This window comes from Myxocyprinus asiaticus, chromosome 43, assembly GCF_019703515.2.
Source record: "Myxocyprinus asiaticus isolate MX2 ecotype Aquarium Trade chromosome 43, UBuf_Myxa_2, whole genome shotgun sequence".
Classification (NCBI taxonomy): Eukaryota; Metazoa; Chordata; class Actinopteri; order Cypriniformes; family Catostomidae; genus Myxocyprinus; species Myxocyprinus asiaticus.
This window is the reverse complement of record NC_059386.1, coordinates 3,569,182-3,594,711: the sequence shown is the minus strand read 5'-3', so window position 1 is coordinate 3,594,711 and position 25,530 is coordinate 3,569,182. Positions and strand designations below refer to the sequence as shown.

Sequence of the window (25,530 nt, the reverse complement as noted above, 5' to 3'; positions counted from 1 at the left end):
GCCGCCAAAACAGCGACAACCTGCATCTCAGAATAGCATTCTGAGATGATATTCTTCTCACCACAATTGTACAGAGCGGTTATACGAGTTACCGTAACTTTGTCAGTTCAAACCAGTCTGGTCATTCTCCATTGACCTCTCTCATCAACAAGGCATTTCCGTCCACAGAACTGCTGCTCACTGGATGCTTTTTGTTTTTGGCACAATTCAGAGTAAATTCTAGAGACTGTTGTGTGTGAAAATCCCAGGAGATCGACAGTTACAGAAATACTCAAACCAGCTCATCTGGCACCAACAATCATGCCACGGTCCAAATTACTGAGATCACATATTTTCCCCATTCTGATGGTTGATGTGAACATTAACTGAAGCTCCTGACCTGTATCTGCATTATTTTATGCACTGCACTGCTGCCACACAATTGGCTGATTAATCGATTGTTGGTGCCAGACGGGCTGGTTTGAGTATTTCTGTAACTGCTGATCTCCCCTGGGATTTTCACACACAACAGTCTCTAGAATTTACTCGGAATGTCCAGTGAGAGGCAGTTCTGTGGACGGAAATGTCTTGTTGATGAGAGAGATCAACAGAGAATGACCAGACTGGTTTGAACTTACAAAGTCTGTGGTAACTCGTATTACCACTCTGTACAATTGTGGTGAGAAGAATATCATCTCAGAATGTTACTCTGAGATGTGAGTTGGCACTGTTTTGGCGGCACGAGGGGGACCTACACAATATTAGGCAGGTGGTTTTAATGTTGTGGCTGATCAGTGAACATGCTGTTAAGCATTTCGGTGGAGGGATCATTTTTAGCTAATGACTGTACTGCTCCTAATCATTTTTGCCATGTTTTAAAACCATGTCAGGTGAATGAACTATAGCTCTTCAAGTGTTGTTATTTTTAGGTAAAAAGGCTGTCTGAAAATTCAGGCCGTTTAAAAATGAAATGTTTGGTAAATTTATTTGTTCTCCCTTCGAACAAATCTTCGTTCGAAAAAGGAGTTTGAAACATGATAATTTCAAGAATATTTTTAGAAATAGTTATTTAATGTAAATCCTACTATTTTAAGTGGAATACATGCTTATACAAGCTTGAAGAGTTAAAATGTAAATATGAATTTTGGAAGCTAAATGTATTTTACTTGACTCCTGCATACATGTTTTTTAAACCACACTTTTCTTCTTGTTTATGCATTGGGTGTTTTTTTTTTTTTTTTTTTACTCAATGTGTTTATAAAAGCTTTAAATTTATGCATTCTGTCTTTTTATATATTGGAAAGGAGTCTGTTTCGGTCAAATTCATCAAATCTAATCAGTATTACTTGAGTTTGTCACACTTGTCATTTCTGTTTAGTTTTCATTGTCTCAACTAGCTTGTTGGCCACTATATATTTTTTATTCTCTGCCACTTTATTTCATGGGCTTTTGGGTATGGGCTGAACTGACTTGTTTGAAATGATGCTGTTTCTTGTCACTTGGTGGTACTTTTTTATGTAAAGATCGTCAATTGCTGTTTTATTCTAGTCTTTTCTACCTCAGGTGCCCTATAGCATTTTTCTTCTGCCAAAGTTCACTTTCTCAATATATACAAATAATTATATATATAAATATATATATTCTTTTATTAATTTTTTTTTTTATCTCTCATTGTTTTTTCTCAATGATCTCAAGGGCTAACTTATATTAGCACCTTTTATTGTGCAGATAAATCTCTGGGTTCAGCAAATGAAAATCAAATTGGCTTAAGCGGTATCTTTTAATCTTGCATAGCTTTTGTCAATGTTTCAATTACTAGGTTTCTACCCCCATTTGAAGCATTGTTTAATGAAATCTACCTGTTTTGGTCTTTATAGCAAATAAAACTGAAAAATGACTGTTCCTCTGTGTGTTTTTTTATTTTATTTTTTTATTTCATATTTTGAACTTGCTGTTTTTATCTTCAGCATTCTGACAAAACAAGGCAGCATATTAATGTGGCGCTGGTTACAGTGGTTAGATAATAGTGTCTGTAATGCAAACAATGATATTTGTTATTAAAAATAGTGGCCTAAACATGTTTAGAAACAATTGCCACTCTTGTAGTCATTTTCTCACTCTCCTGATGACAAATGTATTACAGATAAATGACAAAACACTTGTTCGTGTACTTGGTGAATATGATCCTAAAAGTGTACAGGAAGTTGAAAAGTTATCAGGAAACCCAACCTTATTTTTTTTTATTTTTAGAACTTAATGTTATTCCTGTAGAAGCCAGAAGGTTGTCAGAATTCTAAAATCTTTCAGGATTTTTCCCCCTGCATGAAATGGTTTTGAAGGGTCCTTTCTAAAAGTTGTCTGTTTCCTAAAGTACTAAAAATGGCTAAGAAAAGTTCTGAAAAGGTATATCGTTTTAATTACGCGATGAACCACTTGGTTTGAAATTGTGTCTAAGGCCATGCATTCTTACATTTACAAGTGTGGCTAAATGGTCCAAATACTGTTTTCTTTGTGTTTTTCTTTGTTAGTTTATTAATGAAAGTTTCTGCATTAGCCATATAACTAGTAATAATAAGACCATAAAATAATGTTTTAATAAATCAACAAAGGTCGTCCGTTTGACCAAAATAACTGGGAAAATAACTTGTTTCATTCTGCTGTGAACTTGAGATCCTCTGATATGATGTATTTTGAACGGTCGCCCTCCTGTAGTCATGGGAACGGCATTAGGCTTCCCTGCCGATTCGCGCAAAAATGGCGAGCAAATCAGACGTGTGCTGTGATTGGCTGCTGCTCTCTCACCATATACCGTCATTCACTCACACCATTGAACCACCATGAGCTCCTCTTCTATCGGCCCTCCTCTCTGGACCACTGATTAGCTGAGAATGTCAAAGAGGCGGGACGAAAAGAACCTTCAGAACTGTATCTGTGTGCTGATTGGACGTGTGAAACGAGCTCAAGAAACAGGAGCGCACATTGCACAGGTATAGTCCTCTGGCGATGTATAAATAGTATGTGACTTTAATACCGTTCAGCAGCCGTGTCATTTAGTGACAAGGGACTATCACCTAACTGAACTCAGTTGAACAGGTAAGTGAAATCTAACAGGGGTTTCAACAATATATTTAATGCTAGGTAAAATATATTTAATGTAATATCAAAATGTGAATTACACAGTGGGATTACTTTCCATATTTCAGTTGTCTTGGGAAAATAAAAATAGTATAAGAACTTTGAATGTGAAGAAACTAACAATGACTAACAACTATTAAAGTGAAACACAATGTTCACTTCATAGCTGTGAGTCTGTGACCTGCTCTGAATTTAAATCAAATATGAAAGCCTAAACTCTGTATTAAACAAAATTTACTGGACTTAAATTGTGTTAAAGATACTCTGACATTAATATGGATGTGCAACTGAAAGCTGTTGCTGTAACTTACTCAAACCTGATCCTTCAGTTTACTCTCACTTTCTAAGAGTAAGATAAACATTAAAGATAATAGAAATCCTAAAGTCGCTGACTACCACCCCTGGAGTCGTGAGATAGAATCCAGAGTGACTCAAGCCAGGTCTCCTAAGCAATCAAATTGGCCCAGTTGCTAGGGAGGGTAGAGTCACATGGGGTAACCTCCACATGGTGGCTATAATGTGTGGTTCTCGCTCTTGGTGGGGTGCGCGGTGAGTTGTGCATGGAATGCCGCGGAGAATAGGGTGAAGCCTCCACACGCGCTATGTCTCCAGTAACGCCCTCAACAAGCCACTGATAAGATGCGCGGATTGACGGTCTCAGAGGCAGAGGCAACTGAGATTCATCCTCCGAAACCGGATTGAGGCGAGTCACTACGCCACCAGGAGGATTTAGAGCGCATTGGGAATTGGGCATTCCAAATTGGGGTGAAAAAAACATTATTATGTTTAATTAATTGCAATGACCTGAAAAAGAATGATTATTATTTACATTTAATAATTTTATTCATTTTAAGAAATTTAATCTGTATAAAGATATCAGTATGCGACCAGTATGCAACAACGCAATTTTATGACATGTACTATGTTTTTACCTACTGAAATGCATGTGTTTAGTACGTACTGTTGTAGGCGTGTGTGAATTGAGACACAGAGCCAGAGATCTTCTATCCACAATTTTCCTGTGCAACCACTGGGCATCGTCATGATTCTAATTGCCTGTTTTGTATTTCTGGTTTTGAGGCGCCAAGTAAAAACTGCCAAAACGAGCGATCCAGAGGACAACACAACCATTTATGTGTTACTTGGTACTGGAGTAAAAATAAATTTCAGGCTCAACTTGTGCAGTTGTTGGCTGTAATAACAACTTAATGATATCAACTTTACTAACCTCGGACCATCGTTTCATGTCATACACACACACACTCTCTTTAAAAAAACAAAAAAAGGTCGACTTTTTTTTTCTTTCATCTCGACTCTTAAGTATCAGCATGTTTTATATATATATTGAGATATAAGTGTTAAACTGAGGGTGGATAGCGCACTAAAGCTAGTGGCAACACAGCGCTTGGGTTTGAAATGTCATTTCCATCAGCTGTTAAACGGCGAACGCTTCCGTGTAGTAAAAAAAAAAAAAAAAGTGTTCCATTTGGGACTATATTACACTTTGAAAAGACATACACTACATGGCTGAGTGCATAGTATATTTTGTAAGTGCATAGTGTGTCATTTGGGACACAGCTTTAGGAATAGAGCGTAACGGTCAACCAGCGTGTTACGACAGTAAATTACCTTTTGCGGATACCATACAAATTATTGGGGAGAGCCGTAAGCTGTCACGTGCCTATCGCAAAATTGTCCGTGTTTTCTCTTATAAAACAGCAATCGTAGTAAACTCCACACATAGTTAATTCCAAAAGGATTGTTTAGCGTACAACATGTTGAAGAGTAGTTGACAAGCGGTCAGTTCATTAAGTGATGAACTGTTCACTCACAAAAGCAGTTTAATCAGCACGCACTGAAGTATCTTATCCATAGACATCCATTACAAAACGGCCTCTTGTCTCCTCGCCAGTGTATCGCCCACATAATATCTATGGGACCACCGCGCTATGCATTGCTATACTAACCAAGGAGCTCTAAGATGCTAACCTTATATGCTCCTCTTGATAGCAGGGCTCTGGCAGAGCTCTGTAAACGGAAGGCGGTCCGTTCACTAATACTGCTCGACTACACACTCATCAAACATCTGACCTTATGATATCTTCTCCGAACAGGACAGGTCACTGTTTCTAACAGTCAGCTCTAGAAACTACTATATGATTGTAAGGTAAGCAGAATATCTCGTGTATCTGAATAAACATTTCGCAGTGATGAATGTCATTTGAGCAGTCTGCAAGTGTCACATGTAGGTGCGGTCATCACTTTTCTCTCTTCAGTGTTTATTACAACACGCCTTACAGAATACAAATGTATTTAACGTTTATACTTGTAATGACTAGTTTCTAATTCGCAAAAAAAAAAAAAAAAAAAAAAAAAAAAAAAAAAAAGTGACTGCTAAGATAACGAACGTTAAGCATTGAAGGCTGTTTTCACTACACTGTAAGCGATGCGACGTGACAAACTAGAACATTTCAATTATAATATATTGGCTTTACTGGATGTTGTGTCTTAACAGAACGTGACTAAAAGACAAGACTATTACAGCAGGAGACATTAAAGACAAAAACATTACTTAGTACTTCGGTATTTTGTAGTCTAATTTATATTGATTATAGTCAGCTAAAATAAAGACCGAAAGACAAGTTAGCTGTTTATAACATACAAGCCGGTGTTTTAAGATTGATTTAAGCTGACTCACTCTCTGTCTTCAAAAAACGACTAAAGCACATCTTTTCCATGAGCACTTAACCAGTAATTAATAAAAAAAAAAAAAATAATTTAAATGTCTTGTTGCACTTTTAATCTGTTTTGAATACTATTCTGATGCTAGTGAAACTTTGTAGTGTGGCACTTTTCATACCACTGTCTCCTTAAGATGATTCGCTTTTGTTTTCCTCTTTTGTAAGTCGCTTTGGATAAAAGCGTCTGCCAAATGAATAAATGTAAATGTGAAGTTTGATTCTAAAGCGCATGCTAGTGAAATGCATTCACATCTGTTTATTTGTCAATAGCTCTTATAAACGAGGTTATTCAACACATTAGACGAGCAAACACAATAGTGATTTTTTTTTACATTTTTTTTTTTTTATATGAAGTGGTCAAGTCTGTTTACTGTTTACAAGTCTGTTGGAACAAGGCAAACAGTATGCATGTAGGTTAAAGGTAATGTCCTTTACCCAGTTAAAGGGTTAATCTCATTAGAGGAGAGCAGAGTTGCTGTGGGTTACAGGCTTTTCACTTCCCAATGGCTGCAAATTGCTTCTTTCCTCAAATGATGCCATTTAGATACATTTGTTCAAAGGACTTCTCATATGCATTGCAGTCATGTTTGATACTTGTCAAATCAGGCTCTGTTTGTGTGAATCTCACAAAACATCTCACCCCATTGGGGGTTATTTTTAGGACCACTACCATGTTGTATGAATAATTTACAGTTTAAATAGGATATCTTTTTTACATTATTACTTTGTATGATGAACAGACTGAAATGTAAGTCATTAAATTCATCAAAAGGGTGTCTGATTAACTCACTAATGTACCTTTGAACAAGACACTGAACCTCAGGTAGGTTACTCCAGTGAAACTGAGTAATATTCTAGCTGTACTTCACTTTGGCAAATGTCAGCTCAAGACGATTTAGACAATTTGAGACTTTTGTTTTCAAGATGAAGAATTGTATATGTTCATTTCAGTCCATTCAGAATGCCTGGATCACTCCCTACAAGTTGTGAAGCCACATGGCCTAAAGATGTGGGAATCATTGCGATGGAGGTGTACGTGCCCTCTCAATATGTGGACCAATCAGAGCTGGAGGAGTTTGATGGCGTGGGAGCTGGTAAATACACCATCGGGCTGGGGCAGGCACGAATGGGCTTCTGCTCGGATCGTGAGGACATTAACTCTCTGTGCCTGACAGTCGTGCACAGCTTAATGGAGAGAAGCGGCCTGTCGTACGACAGTGTTGGGAGACTGGAGGTGGGCACCGAGACCATCATTGATAAGTCAAAGTCTGTAAAGACTGTCCTGATGCAGCTGTTTGAGGAGTCGGGCAACACAGACGTGGAGGGAGTGGACACCACTAACGCATGCTACGGAGGAACAGCAGCTCTCTTCAATGCTGTTAACTGGGTGGAGTCCAGCTCTTGGGATGGTAGGTTTCTCAGCCATAGCTCACTTAGGAATCCGAATTGGTGTATGTCTCATCACTGTCACGACTGCTATGTTGATCGGAACTGCACCCAAGAATTTCACACACCATTGCACTTGTGTATATGGCTGTGTGACAATAAAGTGATTTGATTTGATTTGAATTGATTTGTTTCCAAAATGTAAGAGACATTACAAAACCTGTCAAAAACATGTTTGGGTCACATTTCACCCCAAAATAAAAAATAATTTCTATTCAGCATAAAGAAAATTAAGCCTGTTTTTAGGATCATTAAGATTGTTTACATTTATTACAGTATTTGACATTATTTTCATGACAATTAGCACATTCCCCCCAAATTCTCTTTACTGTGATGCATAAAAAAATATTGAAAATGCATTTATTCATCCAAAAATGAAAATTCTGTCATCATCTACTCACCCTCTTGTTGTTCCAAACCCATATGACTTTATCCTGTAAAACACAAAAGGATATTTATTATTAAAATGTCAGGATTAATGATTTTCGTCTTATTGCAATTGATGGGGACTCATGTTAAAGCTTAAAAAAACTCCCAAAAGTGACATAAAAGTAGTCCATGTGACTCATGTGTCATATTCCTAGTCTTCTGAAGGCATACAATCACTTTGCATGATGAACAGAACAAAATTTAAGTCGTTATTCACTGTCAGATCAGATGAGTCTGCTACATTGAAAACATCAAATCTCATTGGTTCTTGTACATCTTGTGACCTTGCATCATGTCACAAGAACCAATGAGGTTTGATGTTATTGATGTGTCGCTATATTTGATGTGGGCTCCATGAACATGAGTTTGATTTGAGAGTGAGTAACAACTTAAATTTTGGTCTGTATATCATTCAAAGTGATTGTATGACTTCAGAAGACAGATAAGTCATTTGGACAACTTTTATGTCATATTTTGGTGCTTTTTAAACTTCAAAAGTTTTAACTGCAACTTAATGGAAATCGCAATCGTGACATTTTAAAAAAAAATTATTATGTGTTTCCGCATAAAAAGTCACATGGTTTGAACCAACACGAGAGTCAATTTTTACACAGTTTTCATTTTGGGGGGAACTATTCCTTTAATTAAAACTGATTTTTGATTTTGGGGTTAAATGTGACTTGAACATGTGAGATTTACCCACATACTTCATACACATCCATTAAAAAAATGAAATGGGTCAAATATGTAAAATATTTGTGCTCGATTTTTAATTTAATGTTTGCATGTTTTGCCACAGGTCGCTATGCCCTGGTAGTTACTGGTGATATTGCTGTGTATGCCACAGGCAGCGCCAGGCCAACAGGAGGGGCTGGAGCTGTGGCCATGTTAGTCGGACCGAACGCCCCTTTGGCCTTTGAGAGAGGTATGTGGCCTGTGATAACACAGCCTGCCTTATGGGGCTTTTCCAATGCAGGGTACAGCTCGACTCTGCTCGCTTTTTGGGGGTTTTCCACTGTGGATAGTACCTGGTACATTTTTTAGTACCACCTCGGTCGAGGTTCCAAGCGAGCTGAGCCGATACTAAATGTGACGTCAAAACCCTGCAAATCACTGATTGGTCAGAGAGAAGCGTCACTGGATTTGCGACATGAGACATCAACCCGCTAGTTTTAAAGTTAGCTACAGCGATAGCAATATCATTTGTACACACGACTTTCGAATTGTAAAAAGAAATGGCTGTGCGCAAAACCATGCCGTGGTCAATAAACGAGGTGCTCCTCTCATTAGTGACGAACAAAACCACGTGAAACGAAAAAGTCTTTCAGGAAATGTCTCAGCTGTTGGCCGCACACGGCTACCACCGGACCTACCAACAGTGTAGGGAAAAGTTAAAAAAAAAATTTAAGTGACTACAGAACCATCAAGGACCACAACAGCCGGAGTGGTTCAAACAGAAGAAAGTGGAAGTGGTTCGACCAAATGGACGCTATCTATGGCAATAGACCGGTGAGCAGTGGGAGGGAGAGTGCCCTGCACGCGGCCACGGCGTTGTTGGAGTCCACGATGGAGGATGGTAGGTTTTGTTACGTTAACTCTATATTCTGCTCGAAAGCTTCACTTTCTTTAGTTGACCAGCTACTGGAAAGCTTGCTTCTAAAACAACCAGGCCAGTTTAACTGTTACACTTGTGTAAAATCATCATGCAACAACTGCTTTATGCATCACAATGAGCTAGTAGCTAACAGCTAGCGGTCGTGTTATTGTTTATGGTCAGTAATGTTTGTCACGTTTAAGATGATGTCACGGCAGTAGAGGCGGTGCAACTATGACGATCAGCCTATAATCCCACCCACGTTGAGGCGGCACTAAACTGCAGTGGAAAAGCAAGCTCAGAAAAATAAAGCGAGCAGAGTCAAGTCGAACCGTAACGTGCAGTCGAAAAGTGCCTTAAGTGACCTTTGCCACACTTGTAGAGAGAGTTCTTACAAAACAGGATTTGCTATCACTGAGATGCAAAGGTTCAAATCCACACGGTTATGTCCTGTTTTATTTACTCTTTTGTTTGCATTGTAAAAACATGTAATTGGCTTTTTATGCTCTAAATATGCTCTATTTTTATTTCAGAACATAATATAAATATGTTTTATCAGGGCTTCGTGGAACACATATGCAGCATGCGTATGATTTTTATAAGCCAGATATGGTGTCGGAGTATCCAGTGGTGGACGGCAAGCTCTCTATCCAGTGTTACCTCAGTGCATTAGATCGATGCTACTCTGTCTACAGGAACAAGATCCATGCCAAGTGGCAGAGAGGTTGGCAAATATACCCACATTCTCTCAAAAATAGAAATCAATAATTTTTTTTTTTTTTTTAGGGTGTTTGGCTTTGCGCTTTAAAACTGCAGTGATCTAACAGATTAAAAGTAGGACTGTTGATTTAACATGCTAATTTAGTGCGATTAAGTATATATACACTGGTGGCCAAAAATTTGGAATAATGTACAGATTTAGCTGTTTCTGAAGGAAATTGTTACTTTAATTCACCAAAGTGGCATTCAACTGATCACAAAGTATAGTCATGACATTACAGATGAAAAAAAACAAAAAAAAAAAAAACAGCACCATCACTATTTGAAAAAATTCATTTTTTTTTTTTTATCAAATCTAGACAGGCCCCATTTCCAGCAGCCATCACTCCAACACCTTATACTTGAGTAATCATGCTAAATTGCTAATTTGGTACTAGAAAATCCCTTTCCATTATATCAAACACAGCTGAAAGCTAATTTGTTCGTTAAATAAAGCTTAACATTGGCTTTGTGTTTTTTTTTTTTTTTTTGAGTTGCCACAGTATGCAATAGACTGGCATGTCTTAAACTCAATATTAGGTCAAAAATGGCAAAAAAGAAACAGCTTTCTCTAGAAACTCATCAGTCAATCATTGTTTTGAGGAATCAAGGCTTTCAATCTTGAAATTGCCAAAAAAAGATTTCATACAAAGGTGAACACTACAGTCTTCAAAGACAAAGGACAACTGGCTCTAACAATGACAGAAAGAGATGTGGAAGGACAGATGTACAACTAAACAAGAGGATAAGTACATCAGATTCTCTAGTTTGAGAAATAGACACCTCACATGTCCTCAGCTGACAGCTTCATTGAATTCTACCCGCTCAACACCAGTTTCATGTACAACAGTAAAGAGAAGACTCAGGGGTGCAGGCCTTATGGGAAGAATTGCACAGAAGCCACTTTTGAAACAGAAAAACAAAAAGAAAAGGTTAGAGTGGGCAAAGAAACAGACATTGGACAACAGATAATTGCAAAAGAGTGTTTTGGATCTTAACCCCATTGAGCTTTTGTGGGATCAGCTAGACTGTAAGGTGTGTAAGAAGTGCCCGACAAGACAGCCACATCTATGGCAAGTGCTACAGGAAGTGTGGGGTGAAATGTCACCTGAGTATCTGGACAAACTGTCAGCTAGAATGCCAAGGATCTGCAGAGCTGTCATTGCTGCACGTGGAGGATTTTTTGATGAGAACTCTTTGAAGTTCTGAAAATGTTTTTCAAATTGTAATAGTAATTTCTCATGTTATTAGTGTCCTGACTATACATTGTGATCAGCTGAATGCCACTTTGGTGAATAAAAGTACCAATTTCTTTCCATAAGAGCAAAATCTGTACATTATTCCAAACTTTTGGCTGCCAGAGTGTAAGTGTGTGTGTGTGTGTGTATGTATGTATGTATAATATATATATATACACACACATACTTACATTCTGTAATAAAAGTACATATTTTCCTACCATTAGAGCAATTCAAGCTAGAAGTGCATGTAACTTTATGTTTAATGAGCCCCGTCAGCAGGGGGCAGTCACGGCAACTCAAGCTGTACAGTAGTGAGTGAGCGTACTGGCGCACTATGGCTACTGTCGCATCATCCAGGTGGATGCTGCACACTGGTGGTGGTTGAGGAGACAGGTTGTCCCCTGTTCACTGTGTAATGCGCTGTGAGTGTAGTGTCCGAAAAAGCACTATATAAATGCAACATTCATTCATTTCATTTCATTCAGTAGTGGTGGTAATTTTGATTCATTTTAGTGACTCAATTCTTTTGATTATGTTCAGCAAAAAGATTTGTTCAGATTTGTTTTATTGATTCATTCACTGACCAGATCTTCAAGTTACGCCTTTGCGGCTGCAGGTGGTGCCAAATGGCCATCTTTTAAGTAATTGCATTGAACTGAAAGCATTCAACAAGTCTAATTGTCCTTTATTAAAATTCTACAAAGATGCTTCAGCACTGCAGAGTGTTAAAGCATCATAAGCATTTGCTAACAAATTACCACAAAGCAGATCTATCATATTGTGAACTGCTGAGCATGACTTTTTATCAAGCTATCCCAAAAAAGGACAACAATACTAGCCTAAAAATAATTATGAGTTCAATAACATCCGTATGTCATTGTAATGTGTGGTCATCACTCACTTTTATTCATAATTCATCCGACCCCTTTTCTTGTTGAACGAGATGCAGAATCTCCCCTCATTTAACTGGTCAGCATTCATGATGACTGATTCATTCATATCAGTCACGAACGAGTTTACCAATAATCAGGATTTTCACATCATGAATGAAATGACCAACTATTTCAGTGAAGGAACGTATTCGTTCAGTGGGTCTAACCAGTGATATACTCCTTCACAGCCCACTCTTGAATGTTATTGGCTCACACTAAAGTCTGTCTTTAAAAGCGCAATTAAGGAAGATAAATGGGAATTTGCATGTCTACAGAAGTACGAAGACACTTTTAAAAACAGAGTTTAAACACCATAACCGTTTTCACCACAAATGGCAGGTCTTATTTTCCCTATATTTTGTCAAATTCTGGGCTTAATTATTACCAAGACAAAGAAAATTTAAGAAAAGCCTAAATATCACTGTGCATCAAAGCACAACATTTCCATCCATAACTCATGTCATTTTTACTGTACGTCTTCATTTTAACATTCATAAATTGGGGATTATGTTTTGTGTATACCTATAAACTTGTCTTAAGTGCATTTCACCCGTAACTTCTTGTTTAACGCGATTGACTCGCATGCCAAACTGAACGAACGAACGACACCGCAGATCTTCGTTCACGAGTCATTCGCGAATGAATTTACTAGTATATTCAGTGTTTTCACGGACCACCTCTCATCTCGTTCATACTCAAATGACCGACTAGTTCAGTGAAGGGGCGTATTCGTTCAGCGGGTCGAACCAATGATATGCTCCTTCACAGCCAGCACTCGAATGCTATTGGCTCGAGCTATAGTCAGTCTTTACAGGCATGAAAGCAGCATCCACAGAGGGAGAGACATCAGTGAATGAAAAATATGAGTCAGTGTATGGAGGTGAACAAGAATGATTAGTTTAAAAAGACTGATTCGTTCACGAATGAAACATCATTACTGTACAGACATGGCCAAACCAAACTCTTGTGTCAATGCTTCAGGTTGGAATCTGTACTAATTTAAATGAGGTTTAAGAGCTATAGCAAAGGGCTATCTCCTGGAAATAGTGACCTTTCGGTTCCATCTTTTATCTTCAGGATTCATACATTCACATCCCAACAGAGCAAAGCACAACTAGATTAACGTTAAATGAATGCTCGTCTATGGAACTATACATATCCTGTCTGTCATAGTGTTTGATTATTAGTGTTTTATAATGTTGTGTGCTTTTGTAAAGGACTTCTCTTGTGTTACAGAGGGTCTCGAAAGGCGTTTTAGTCTTGAAGACTTTGGCTTTATGGTGTTCCACTCTCCTTACTGCAAACTGGTGCAGAAGTCTCTGGCTCGTCTAATGCTCAATGATTTCCTCTCTCATCCCAGTCCAAACACAGAGAACGGCCCCTTTAGCGGACTGGAAGCTTTCAGGTTAATATCCTCCTTTTCATGGCACATGCTTTTTGATAAGAGTACCACCAATTGAGCTTTAAACTGCAGACAGTGTTATCCCAGATTACACAGGCATGCTTTAAATTTCACTCAGCGGTCACATTTAACAAACAATACATTTTTATAAATGACACATGGCCCTGATAGCTCAACCAAAAAGGAAAATGTTGTCATTATTTACTGACCTCGTGTTGTTCCTAACTTTCTTTCATCCATGGAACACAAAAGAAATATTCTGAAACGTATTCACACACATCTGATGATGTCTGTCAAGCTCCAGAAAGGTTAAACAAAGCACCATAAAAGTAGTCCATCATTTTCCAAGTTGTTAATTGCTGAAAATCTTAAAAGCTATTTTGTATACAAAAGTTATTTTATATCTAGATGACTGATTAGTGACAGCAGTAAATAGTCATTTAGGCCCCTATGAAGTCCGTTTGATTTTTTTTTTTTTATTTTTTTCTGAATTCCATTTTATTTATTTTTTTCCAAATTCTGTGTTTCCATTTTATTTTTTTCTGTTTTAATTACAATTTATCATCTCAAGGGTGCCTAATCAAATGAATTCATACAGTTTAATCAAATGAAAATAAGTAATTTGCAACAAAACATTACAGTTATTTTTGGTCAAATAAAGTGCTGCACAACACAGTTTCACACATTTGATGAAAAAAAAAAAACACATTTATAACCTGTGACACAAAACTGCTACAGCTGAATTACAGCATGCCGATATTTAATACACTCTTGCTTGTGTGATATTTGCTAAGTAATGTTAATAAAAAGTTTAATGTTTAATTACATAAATGTTCTACTACATTTAATATTACCTTTTTCTATACAGTAGCCTAGTAATATATTTCTGTCGTAATGTCTTTAATTTCATGCATTCAGTTTAATCAAGCTTTTATTTTGGTGGAAAACTAAGTGAAGACTTTTTGAATTCCTGTATAAACATGAAGTAGTTGAAGTAGTGGTGCCACTCGTTCATTCAGAAGTGCGTAGAGCATGCAAACTATATATTCATTTAATTAATTTGCATCCTTTTGCAGTTTAATAATTTGAACCGATTTGAATCTGATTCATTTTCAAATTGGCATTTTATCTCAAATTTGCGTATTTTTAGTACATTTTACTTTTTAATTTGTAAGATTCTGTCCACGTTTGCTGCATCATGGAAATCATATGGCCCTTGTCATTTAAAACTTTTTTTCTTTTCTTTTTTTAAGGGATGTGAAGGTTGAGGACACTTATTTCGACAGAGATGTGGAGAAGGTCTTTATGAAAGCCAGCTCAGAACTGTTTGAGCAGAAAACAAAGGCGTCTTTACTCTTATCAAATCAGAATGGCAACATGTACACACCATCAGTGTACGGCTGTTTGGCATCAGTGCTCGCACAGTCAGTGTTCTTCATGTCTCATCTTATTTCCACCAGTGTAAATTACCATGATTCAAACCATGATAACATCGAATGTGATGCACAAGTAATTTTGTGTTTTATTCTAAAGACACACACCACAGCAGCTGGCAGGACAGAGAATTGGTGTGTTTTCTTACGGCTCAGGCTTTGCTGCTACGCTGTACTCCATCAGAGTCACACAAGACGCTACACCTGGTCCGTACTTACATGCACACATGTAAACTGTGTCTCATTATATCATGGCTTGGGGTGGGCAGTATGACCAAAATCTTATATCATTCTCTGGGCACTGGGGAGCACACCTCCCCTGACCTAATCACGTGGCCCCTGGGGAGGCATGCCCCCCAATTTGAAAACAGCTGATATAAGATTTTAAATGGGAACAAACTGAAATGAAAAATAAATACAATAAAAATGTATTTAAAGAGAAATAACATTATAATAAATAATAATAAAAGACACATGGTGTCCGCTTAGACCAGTGGTTTTCAAACTTGGTGGTGCATGATCATGTCAGGGGTGGTGGAGAATAATGATAAATTCACAAACTAAAAATGATAAATAAATAAATACAATAGATATATATTATAAAAAGAAGTTAAATTATTAGTAGAGCTGTCAAAATTAACACGTTAACGCATGCAAGTAATTTAAAATGTTTAACGTGTGAATTCTTTCTTAATTGCAATTAAATGCATTTAACAATTTTCACATTAGATTCTGACATGTGTATTCAGCTCCGTGTGAGGGCTGAACACTTGTTGAAATAGGGCGGAACCATTGCGCTGTGTCCAGGGTCATTACGCTGACGCACACACCACAAATATACACACAACAGCATCTCCATGTCAATGATCAAATGATTGAGAAAGGACATCTTAACCGTAATTTTTTGTACAAAACAAACCCAGATTGGACTTGTGATAAGCCACATTCACACGACCTGCTGGAGTGAAGCATCAGCATTTTCCTGGCGTCGCAGTTTCAGATAGTTCAGATAAGGTAACATTACATAGACGGTGCCGGCGCTGAAAGCAAAACAAGGCGTTCTCTGCAAGTGCCTATCATGTGGAGTTCAAAGTGGCAAATCAAGTAAATATGGCTTCATGATTGCTTTAGTGAAGTGTTACTAATGTGGAGGATGAGAGTTTAAGAGATTTAATGCCCAAACTACGCAAACTATGGGGACTAGATATTTCAATTTGTCAACCTCTGTTTTAGTGCATTTCTCTCTCTATTCTGTGGAAGGCTTTGTTTTGGAAATGTTCTGGGTTCAGTTTAGGTTAAAATCAATCGACAGCATTTGTGCCATAATGCTGATTACCACAAAAATGTATTTCGAATCGTTTCTCCTTTTCTTAAAAAAAAAAAAAGCAAAAATAGAGGTTACAGTGAGACACTTACAATGAAAGTGAATGGGGCCAATTTTTGGAGAGTTTAAACACAAAAATGTGAAGCTTATAATTTTATAAAAGCACTTACATGAATTCTTCTGTTGAAACACGTGTTATTTGAGCAGTAATGTTGTTTAAATAATTTTTTTACCGTCGTTTTGGGGTTTTAGTGTTTACGGCATTACGTCGTCATGGCAACAAAGCTGTAAAATTGGATATAACTTAACACAAAAGGTTAGCAAGCGATTTTTATCCCACTAAAATCAAGTTAACATGCACATTGTTTTGTCTTGTAGCTATACTTTTAAAACAGTATTTTAACGTTTACAGAAGTGTCTCACTGTAACCCAGATTTGTACTTTTTTTTTTTTTTTTTTTTTTTTTTGAGGGACACATCGAAGTTAATTTTTGTTGTAATCAACATTGTGCCAGAAATGCTGTTGATCAAGCTTAATTTGTATTGAACCTGGAATATTCCTTTAATAAAACATTATTCTTACATATTCTTTTCTAAGAAGGCACTAAATGCATTTTGATAGGAAATGAAGTTTTTAGCACTTTAAAAAATCTGCGATTAATCACGATTAACTGAAAAATCATGAGATTAAACATTTTAATCAACTGACAGCAGTAATTATTAATAATAATAATCTTAAAAGGCACATGGTTTCAGCTTAGACCATAGCGCTGCCACGTTTAATTCATAAAAATATTCTCCCTCTGTGGAAGCGCTTTTGCACGAGTTACAGGATTAAAATGGAGTTGGCCTACTTGCAATTTGGCTGGTAAATTTGTTAGGAACTGCAGCATAATATACATGTATTAATTTGCATTGTTTTGGGGGGCCTGGGTAGCTCAGTGGTAAAAGACGCTGACTACCATCCCTGGAGTCACGAGTTCAAATCCAGGGCATGCTGAGTGACTCCAGCCAGGTCTCCTAAGCAACCAAATTGGCCCGGTTGCTAGGGTGGGTAGAGTCACATGGGGTAACTTCCTCGTGGTCACTATAATGTGGTTCTCGCTCTCGGTGGGGCGTGTGGTGAGTTGTACGTGGATGCCACGGTGGATGGCGTGAAGCCTCAACACATGCTATGTCTCTGCGGTAACGCGCTCAACAAGCCACGTGATAAGATGTGCAGATTGATGGTCTCAGACACGGAGGCAACTGAGATTCGTCCTCCGCCATCCGGAGTGAGGCAAGTCACTGCGCCACCACGAGGACTTAGAGCGCATTGGGAATTGGGCATTCCAAATTGGGGAGAAAAAAAAAAAAAAAAAAGAAAACATCTTTTTTGTCAGAGGGGGTCCTCACTGTCTAAGACTTTGAAAACCCCTGTCTTATATCATTGTATGAGCCATTTTTGTTAAAAATTCAACCTAACATATATATTTTAAATGTATTTTATTTTTTATTTTAAATACTACATAGTAATGTAGTAATGTCTATTTATGATAATCCAGTGAATTAAATACTTTAAAATGAATAGTACTTTGTCTTATTTGATTCTTTAATTGATGAAAACAAGCCAAAAGATAAGATTATTAATAACAAATTAACGATAAGTCTGGCATCAGTGCAAAAATATCTTCAGATTTTGTAACATTTGAGTTAAAAACAAAACTGTAATAAATCATAAATATGATAAATGATCCACTTTCAAGGCCACTGTAAAACTGCCAATATATACACACGCCTGTGACTGCACACGAGTTGAATTCATAAACAACCTACAGTTACGCAGCATCTGCAATGCATTAAAAAAATGGCTCCCATTAAAATCAGTGATTCTGTCTACATGCCCGTCTGCGACACAGTTTGCAGTATGCTATAGGTTTTCTCTTTGGTGTCGTAATTTTAAAAGCACAGATATACATTATATGAATGTATGTATGTAGTGTATGTAAATGCATAGGGTACAATGGGGCTAAAGGCACCCTGTGATAAAGGGTCATTTTGATTTTGCAAATGAATGTAGCTAAAAAAATCCCTGAAATTATCAAATGTACTTTGAGGCAAAATACTTATTTGTCATTTTCAATTTTATTCAATATGGTTTAATCAAAAGTTTTTCAATAACTGTCCAATAAGTGAAAGAATAGTGTTTAGGGTAAAAACCGTCATACTGCCCAGCAGTAAGTCTTAACTATCTACAGGATAACTCCAGTTTGATTCACAGACAGTTGTGCTAATTGACATGACTATTTCTTAGGCTCTGCATTGGATAAGATGGTATCCAGCCTGTGCGACCTACAGGCCAGATTGGACTCCAGAAAGAAAGTTTCACCCACTGTATTTGCTGAGATCATGAAGCTCAGAGAAGAAACCCATCATTTAGGTATTCAAATGTTTTTGTTCTGTCTGTCTTTCATTGATTTTTGCCTGTTACAGTTGCATTTCTTGTACAAGGCTAGAGGTAGCTAAATGTCCAAGCTGCTTTTTCCAACGAAAGTGAATAACTAGGGCTGTCAAGCACCAAGGAACATAAAATTAGTCCATATGACTCGTGCTATATTCCAAGTTTTCTAACGTATGAAACTGTTTTGTGTGAGAAACAGACCAAAATTGCAAATATTGTCTGTAGGGTTGGACAATGTATCGAATTTCGTGAACCTAAAAAATTACGAACCATATCGTGGCAACTCGATATTTTGAAATTTGCAACATTGTTTTCTGTCCATGTGATCATAAATGAAATGACCCATCAAACATCACAATCTATCACTTGATTTTACTCCTACTGTGCTTTTTTCTACACCATTTACAGGGTTCACACGATGTCCTTTAAGTGCTTGAATTTACCTTTTAGAAATTTAAAAACTGGAATACCTGGAAAATCGCCTTGTTTTGATGAAACGTGATTGAGATTAAAACGGATCATTTCCTCCATGTAATGTGTGTACATCAAAGATGAGGCGACTCCACTTTCATTGAATAATGTGTCTTAATATCTAGTGATGTACCAAAATGAAACTTTTTTTTTGGGGTGGGGGGGGCTGAAACTGAAAATTCTGGAGACACCGGGCCAAAAACCAAAACCAAAAATGCTTTATATACTGAATTTATATATTTTATTTTTATTAGCATTTGGAATATATATATATATATATATATGTATATACATACATATATATATATGTATATGTATATAGTACAGACAGATAGATAGATAGATATATATATATATATATATATATATATATATATATCTGTCTGTCTATCTATCTTTTATGTATGTATATACTATATATATATATATATATATATATATATATATATATATATATATATATATATATATATATATATATATATATATATATTAGTATATACTGTATATAAGCCTATATATAATCTGAGTTTTGCCTAACATAAGCAAATATTTACCCTACAAAGTGCTAATAAAGTACTGATGAATACACAACAAAGGACAAAAGCAAGTTTATCTTGTATCTGTCCATCATCCATATTGTCAATATTGTTGTGAGATAAAATAAACTTAGTTTATCTGTGACTATCATTTTTATTTGTATAGCGCCTTTCACAACACACATCGTTTCAAAGCAGCTTTACAGAAGATCAGGCATTAACAGAAGATAAAACTGTAATATCTATAATGTCTTAGAGTCATCATTGTGTACAAATACCAAACAAAAAAACGTTTCTGGAACCGAGTTTCCCTGGTGCAAAGATGAAAAGTGTAAAGACTAGGGATGCACCGAATTTCGGCTGCAAAAAAAAAAAAAAAAAAAAGCAGAAAATCTGAACAAAAACTGAAAAAATTCACGCTTTCTTTACAAAAGCATTTTCCATTCCATTTGTGCGAGACCGCGAGCGGCGGATGCAAAGTGGGTGGACTTAGACTTTAGAGTGCGGCTCGGCTCGAAGAGTAGGTGGGGATATTTTGCCATGATATGTGATGGTGGCTCAAGCTAACAGCCTCTGAATACACACGGGAAAACACTCTTTATTAATGCGCTGATATTCAAGAGAGCAGTCGCTTCATTACTTTTGGGAATGTAGACTTTAATAGGCAACTAGTTAGTGCAAACACCAACAGAATGTGGGTTTGCATTTTGAATTTCTCCACAGTGTGCTTTCATAATCTCCTTTGAGTGTTTTTGTGCTCGTTCGTGTGTAGGCACACACACACACACACACACACACTGTACAGATGCACATCTCAATTATAAGCACAATCTTGTTACTATCAATATATATTTAAACATAAGCTGCTGTTTACATATTTTCACATAAAACGCTGCATTTTCTTCATGTCAGTGTCTCTGTTACTTGATTTTAAAGTAACAGTTTTTGTTCAGATTTTGGCCAAGATTTTCAGCTTTTTTTCTCTTTCGGCTGAAAACCAAAAATAGCATTTTTGGCCAAAGATTTTCAGCGTCCCTATTAATATCCTTTTTGTTCTTTACACTCAGATAAAAAAGTAAAAAGAAATATTTATTTGTAATCTCACACAGCATGGATGCGCTAAAGAAACTGAGCGATTCTCGTTAATGTTTGCTGAACTGGAGCACTGTGAGCCGTTCATTGAACTCTTAAAGTGACGGTAACTTTTTTAGCGTACCTTATACAAATGAATGTAAACTCAATGTTATTACTTATTTTACACATTATTTCAAACAGTGATCGCTCATATCATTATTATATATACAATTTCATGATATAATAGTAATTAATATAATGTAGAATTTATTTTTACAAAGTTATATTTTGATTATAATAATGATGACACATTATTAAAATATAAATATACACTTTCACTTACTTTTTTCAGGACATGTTCTGTTCCGTTCTATTGCTTGTTCTGCACCTGATCAGCCCGAATGTAGCCCACTTTTTTTGAAAGCTTATTTGTTTGTGATCTTTTCTTATAGAGAAAAGTATATGAGCAACTAATTAAGCATTTGTATTGTGTATTAAAGAACTTTATTTTGATGAGAAATTATGATGAGCATTCTGCTCACTTTTTTTTTTTTTTTTTTTTTTTTTTTTTTTTAGAAAATAAACCATTTTCTGTAATATTTTGTCATTTAAGTGTTGTTATATTGAATCGTGAAGTTCATATCGTATATCGAACCGAATCGTGAGAACCATATTGTCCCATCCCTAATTGTTAGCCACTGTTGTCTTGGAGATACAAAGTTTTCTTCTTCAAGGGGGTGCTTGATAGCTCAGAAAGCCAAATCCTCCATATATTCTAATTCAAATCAGCAGATGTTTTTTGTCTCATTTAAGACATTTGTGCACTAGAAAGTAATCCAAAAAAAAAAAAAAAAAACTCACAATTCAAGGGATTCGTACCTGTTGATGGAAATCTGCCTTGGCAGTCTATAAAATGGTTATTGTATTTCTACAGCAAACTACATCCCACAAAGCTTTGTTGATGAGCTGTTCCCAGGAACGTGGTACCTCACTCGGGTGGATGAAAAGCATCGTAGGCAGTATGCCAGACGCTCAATGAATGATGACGGACCTCTGGAGGCAGGACTGGTCAATTCCAGCATTGCAACTGAGGTAAAATGAATTAAAATTCAATCAAATATATTACATTGCCCTAATGAAAATAAACAAGCCGAAACATACTCTATGCAAGCTCGATTTGGTGTGTTGATGAATTTCGAAATGTGTCTGTCTGCGGAGTCGGAGACAGGATAATTTACCCAAGGAGGCATTTGAAATGTTGAAGGGGGCACAGATTTGTCACTTAATCCTAAGAAGTAATGCTTCTCAAAATGAAGTTTTTTACCCCCTAATACCTTTGTCATCTGAAATGCAGCAAGAGTCATGGCTTTGATAGATATGCACATGTATAAGCTCAACTGAAACATCACCAAACATTCGAAATAAAATTAAAGAAAAAATCTGTTAAAATGAAAAAGCTTTGACAGTTACAATTTGTATGCTCATTTTCTCACTTTCCTAATAATGACTTATTTAAAAATAAGCATGAGGCAAATGTGAATTAAAAAATGAACAGTAATTAAAATTACTAATGAGAGAACTATAACATTCCATTGAATAAAATCTGGATTGAGGCTTGCAAACCACACTAACCTAAACACCTCCTAAAGCAGAGCACATGGTTTATGTTCACTTCCTGTTGTTGTGAAGCAGAGGCTGCAGCCAGAAGACGCTTCTTTATCCCTTGACTGAAATACATGTGTCTGAAATCGTGGCATATCAACACTTTTTAAAATATGCCAAAAATAAACAAAGTGAAATCTAAAAATGTTTGTCTAAATAAATGTCTAATCAAATGATCCTCTGGAGCGCACACTCCAAAAAATTGCCTATATTTAAGATTTACACATTTCAATTTCATAACAAAATTAAATGAATAAAACCTCAATATATTTACATTTTATTAATTACATTTTTTTCAAACTTAATTCAATTTGATGGAATTTTGTTATGATTTTGTTTCTTTGAGTGCATGAAATTCTATCCATTTATCAACCTAAATAAAACAAGGCAACTTCACTTAAAATGTAAGGAATAGTTGACGACGGACCATTGAATTATTGAAACATAATGCACACCCGAGGTGGTAATGCGGTCACGATGAGCAGCGGAACTTTGTTTTCTATGGTTATTTTGCTGTGGTAGCGTGAGCGTGTGTGTGTGTGAGGCCCCCAGGCGCCGACCCTGTTTGTCAGACTGCAATTCGGAACACAACACAAATATGCATTGCTTTCTCAGTGTTGCCGCAAGGGTTGCTGTAGCAGGCATAAGCATGCCGGTCTTCTTCTTTTGTCAGTTTTCTCTTCCATGTCAATTATTGTCATGGCTGAGAGAAACTTGCTAATCAAGTTAGTTAACTGTTGACATGTTCATAGTTAGCTACCTGAATAGTATCACATCTGATTTAATGGCACAGATATTTGAAGGTAACTCTATCGCCCCCTTGAGTTTTAAAAACGCAAGTTTAGTATGTTCATTATGTAGGATGGCTCGCTTGCAATGCGTTGGCCAAGCATTTGTGTACTTGCATAAAGTAATGTTTCTAGCCTTTTTTACTGCAGTAAACTGATTTTTCTTTAGAAGAACAATGCAAAATAATATTTGTGTTCTGTCTGTCTCAGCATATTCCCAGCCCTCTGAAGAAGATTCCTCGTATCCCTACTACCACAGCTGGCCCTGAGGTGGTCGTCATTAGTAACGGGGATCATTAAGTTGACCTCTTTGAGGTGCACATAATGACAGGTCACATGATCTGTAAAAGAAACAAGCAAAAAAAGGGCCCCACAACTGTTGCTAAAGACATATCGTTGAATGATCTGAAACACAAACGCTTTTTAAATGTTCCAGGACTGGATTTGTTTGACCACCACTGTTTAAGATGGCAGAGGGAGATTTTGGAAATGAAGTGTTAGTACATGGAAATGTTTCTCTGTTTGCTGCCCAGATTTCTCTATGCAGATATCCTAAGTTGTTTAATAGCTTCAAGTTCAATAATCTGCCTGTTGGCATTTCACAAGCTCCATGTTGTCTTTTGTTAGCATTAAGATAATGCAAACTTTTTAAAGCAGAAGTTTTAGAATCACCAAGAACAAGAGGGTTCGGGCATCGTAACATTGATGCCTTAAAATGACATGTATCCCTGCCTGTTTTTAATTGATCTAAAAGCTGCTGTTTTCACGCTTCTCACATCTGTATTATTATGTCCCCCACCAGCTGTCAGAATACCTCTGTTTTTGTTAAGTCCTTCTGTTATAAAACACCTTTTGTAGTCTTATCAACATGACCTTGTCAGGGAAGTGTGCCTGGATTTCATATTAATGAGCCATAAACTTTATAAGTTTTATAGGTTTTTAATTCTACAGGAACGATTGTTTAGTTGCTAATAAACTGACTTGTATAAGTGAATGATTAGCATTTATCTCCAGTGAAATAAGGATGATTAGAAAGTAATGAGTCATTGATTATTGCTAGTGGATAATTACTTGAGTGTTATTTTAGTGGAAAGACATTAAAACTATTAAATGATGAGTTGAATGTGTTGATCAGTTGCTCTGGTAACATCTTTTGAACAACAGACTGTTTTAGTGATTAAAGTGAGGGAGACCACCATCAGATTGTCATGTTTGCTGAAGGTATTTCATCCACATTTTCTTTGTTATTGTAGCAACATATAGTGTTGATTAACAGTTAATTGCCTTCCTGTCAATTTCAAATTTGAAGTACGACAGAAAAGAAATTAGTCATACTACAACTTCCTTCATGTCAAAGGGCTTAAAGCAAGTGTCGATTCAACAGCTAGTTGGTCAAAGCATATTCTCTAGAACCTCAATCACATCTATGTCTATGTTGACATCTGAAAAACAATAGAGCGCTTCTGGTCCAACTGCAAATCCATCAACTTTAAGAAGCTTTATTATAAGCATGTACAAAACACAAAGGGTTTATTCTGAAAGCTATGTATATATATTTCCTTCTCATGCGGGACAGATTGACTAAGTTTATAGCATGAAACAGCAAATGTTTACAAGAAGATTCCCTGATATCAGTTAATAATACCAAATATTGGTGAGGAATGTACAGTACTAACTTTAAAATTATTTATATTTGTTGATTGAAAAAAAAATGGTATCCTATCAGGTGTAACTTTTAGAAAATAAGCTGTATAGGCAATACATCACACCATTGTTTGTGGGAATCGAATAATATATGAACTGAGAATTAAATGGTAATTTGCTAAAGTCGTGGTGTATCTGTTTATTCATTTGTTCTGTGACTGTGTTAACCCTTAAATGCATACAATGCATTCAGTTTTTTTTTTTTTTTTTTTTTTTTTTTTCACATTTTATGTTGCAGACTTATGCAAAAATGCTTAAAATGTTTTTATTATTTTTTTCACATCAATCTACACTTCATACCCCATAATAACAAAGCAAAAACCAGATTTATTTTTATTTTTATTACTTATTAAAAAGAAAAAACTGAAATATCACATGGACAAGTATTTAGACCCTTAACTCAGTACTAAGTTGAAGCACCTTTGGAAGCGATTACAG

General features: G+C 36.4%; 1 protein-coding gene across 2 annotated transcripts; it reads left to right on the top strand.

Moving 5' to 3' along the window:
• The first annotated feature begins 2,937 nt into the window (after positions 1-2,937).
• hmgcs1 (3-hydroxy-3-methylglutaryl-CoA synthase 1 (soluble)) lies at positions 2,938-25,215 on the top strand. 2 transcript variants are annotated; one of them, XM_051685017.1, is made up of 10 exons: positions 2,938-3,072; positions 6,807-7,264; positions 8,530-8,655; positions 9,884-10,048; positions 13,493-13,661; positions 14,912-15,082; positions 15,192-15,298; positions 18,708-18,833; positions 21,873-22,030; positions 23,599-25,215. In XM_051685017.1, the coding sequence occupies exons 2-10, from the start codon at positions 6,817-6,819 to the stop codon at positions 23,686-23,688; spliced, it is 1,560 nt and encodes a 519-aa protein (XP_051540977.1). In that variant the 5' UTR covers positions 2,938-3,072; positions 6,807-6,816; the 3' UTR covers positions 23,689-25,215. The 2 variants fall into 2 exon arrangements, with proteins under 2 accessions (XP_051540977.1, XP_051540976.1); XM_051685016.1 differs by lacking the exon at positions 2,938-3,072 and adding an exon at positions 3,156-5,281.
• The last annotated feature ends 315 nt before the right edge of the window (positions 25,216-25,530 follow it).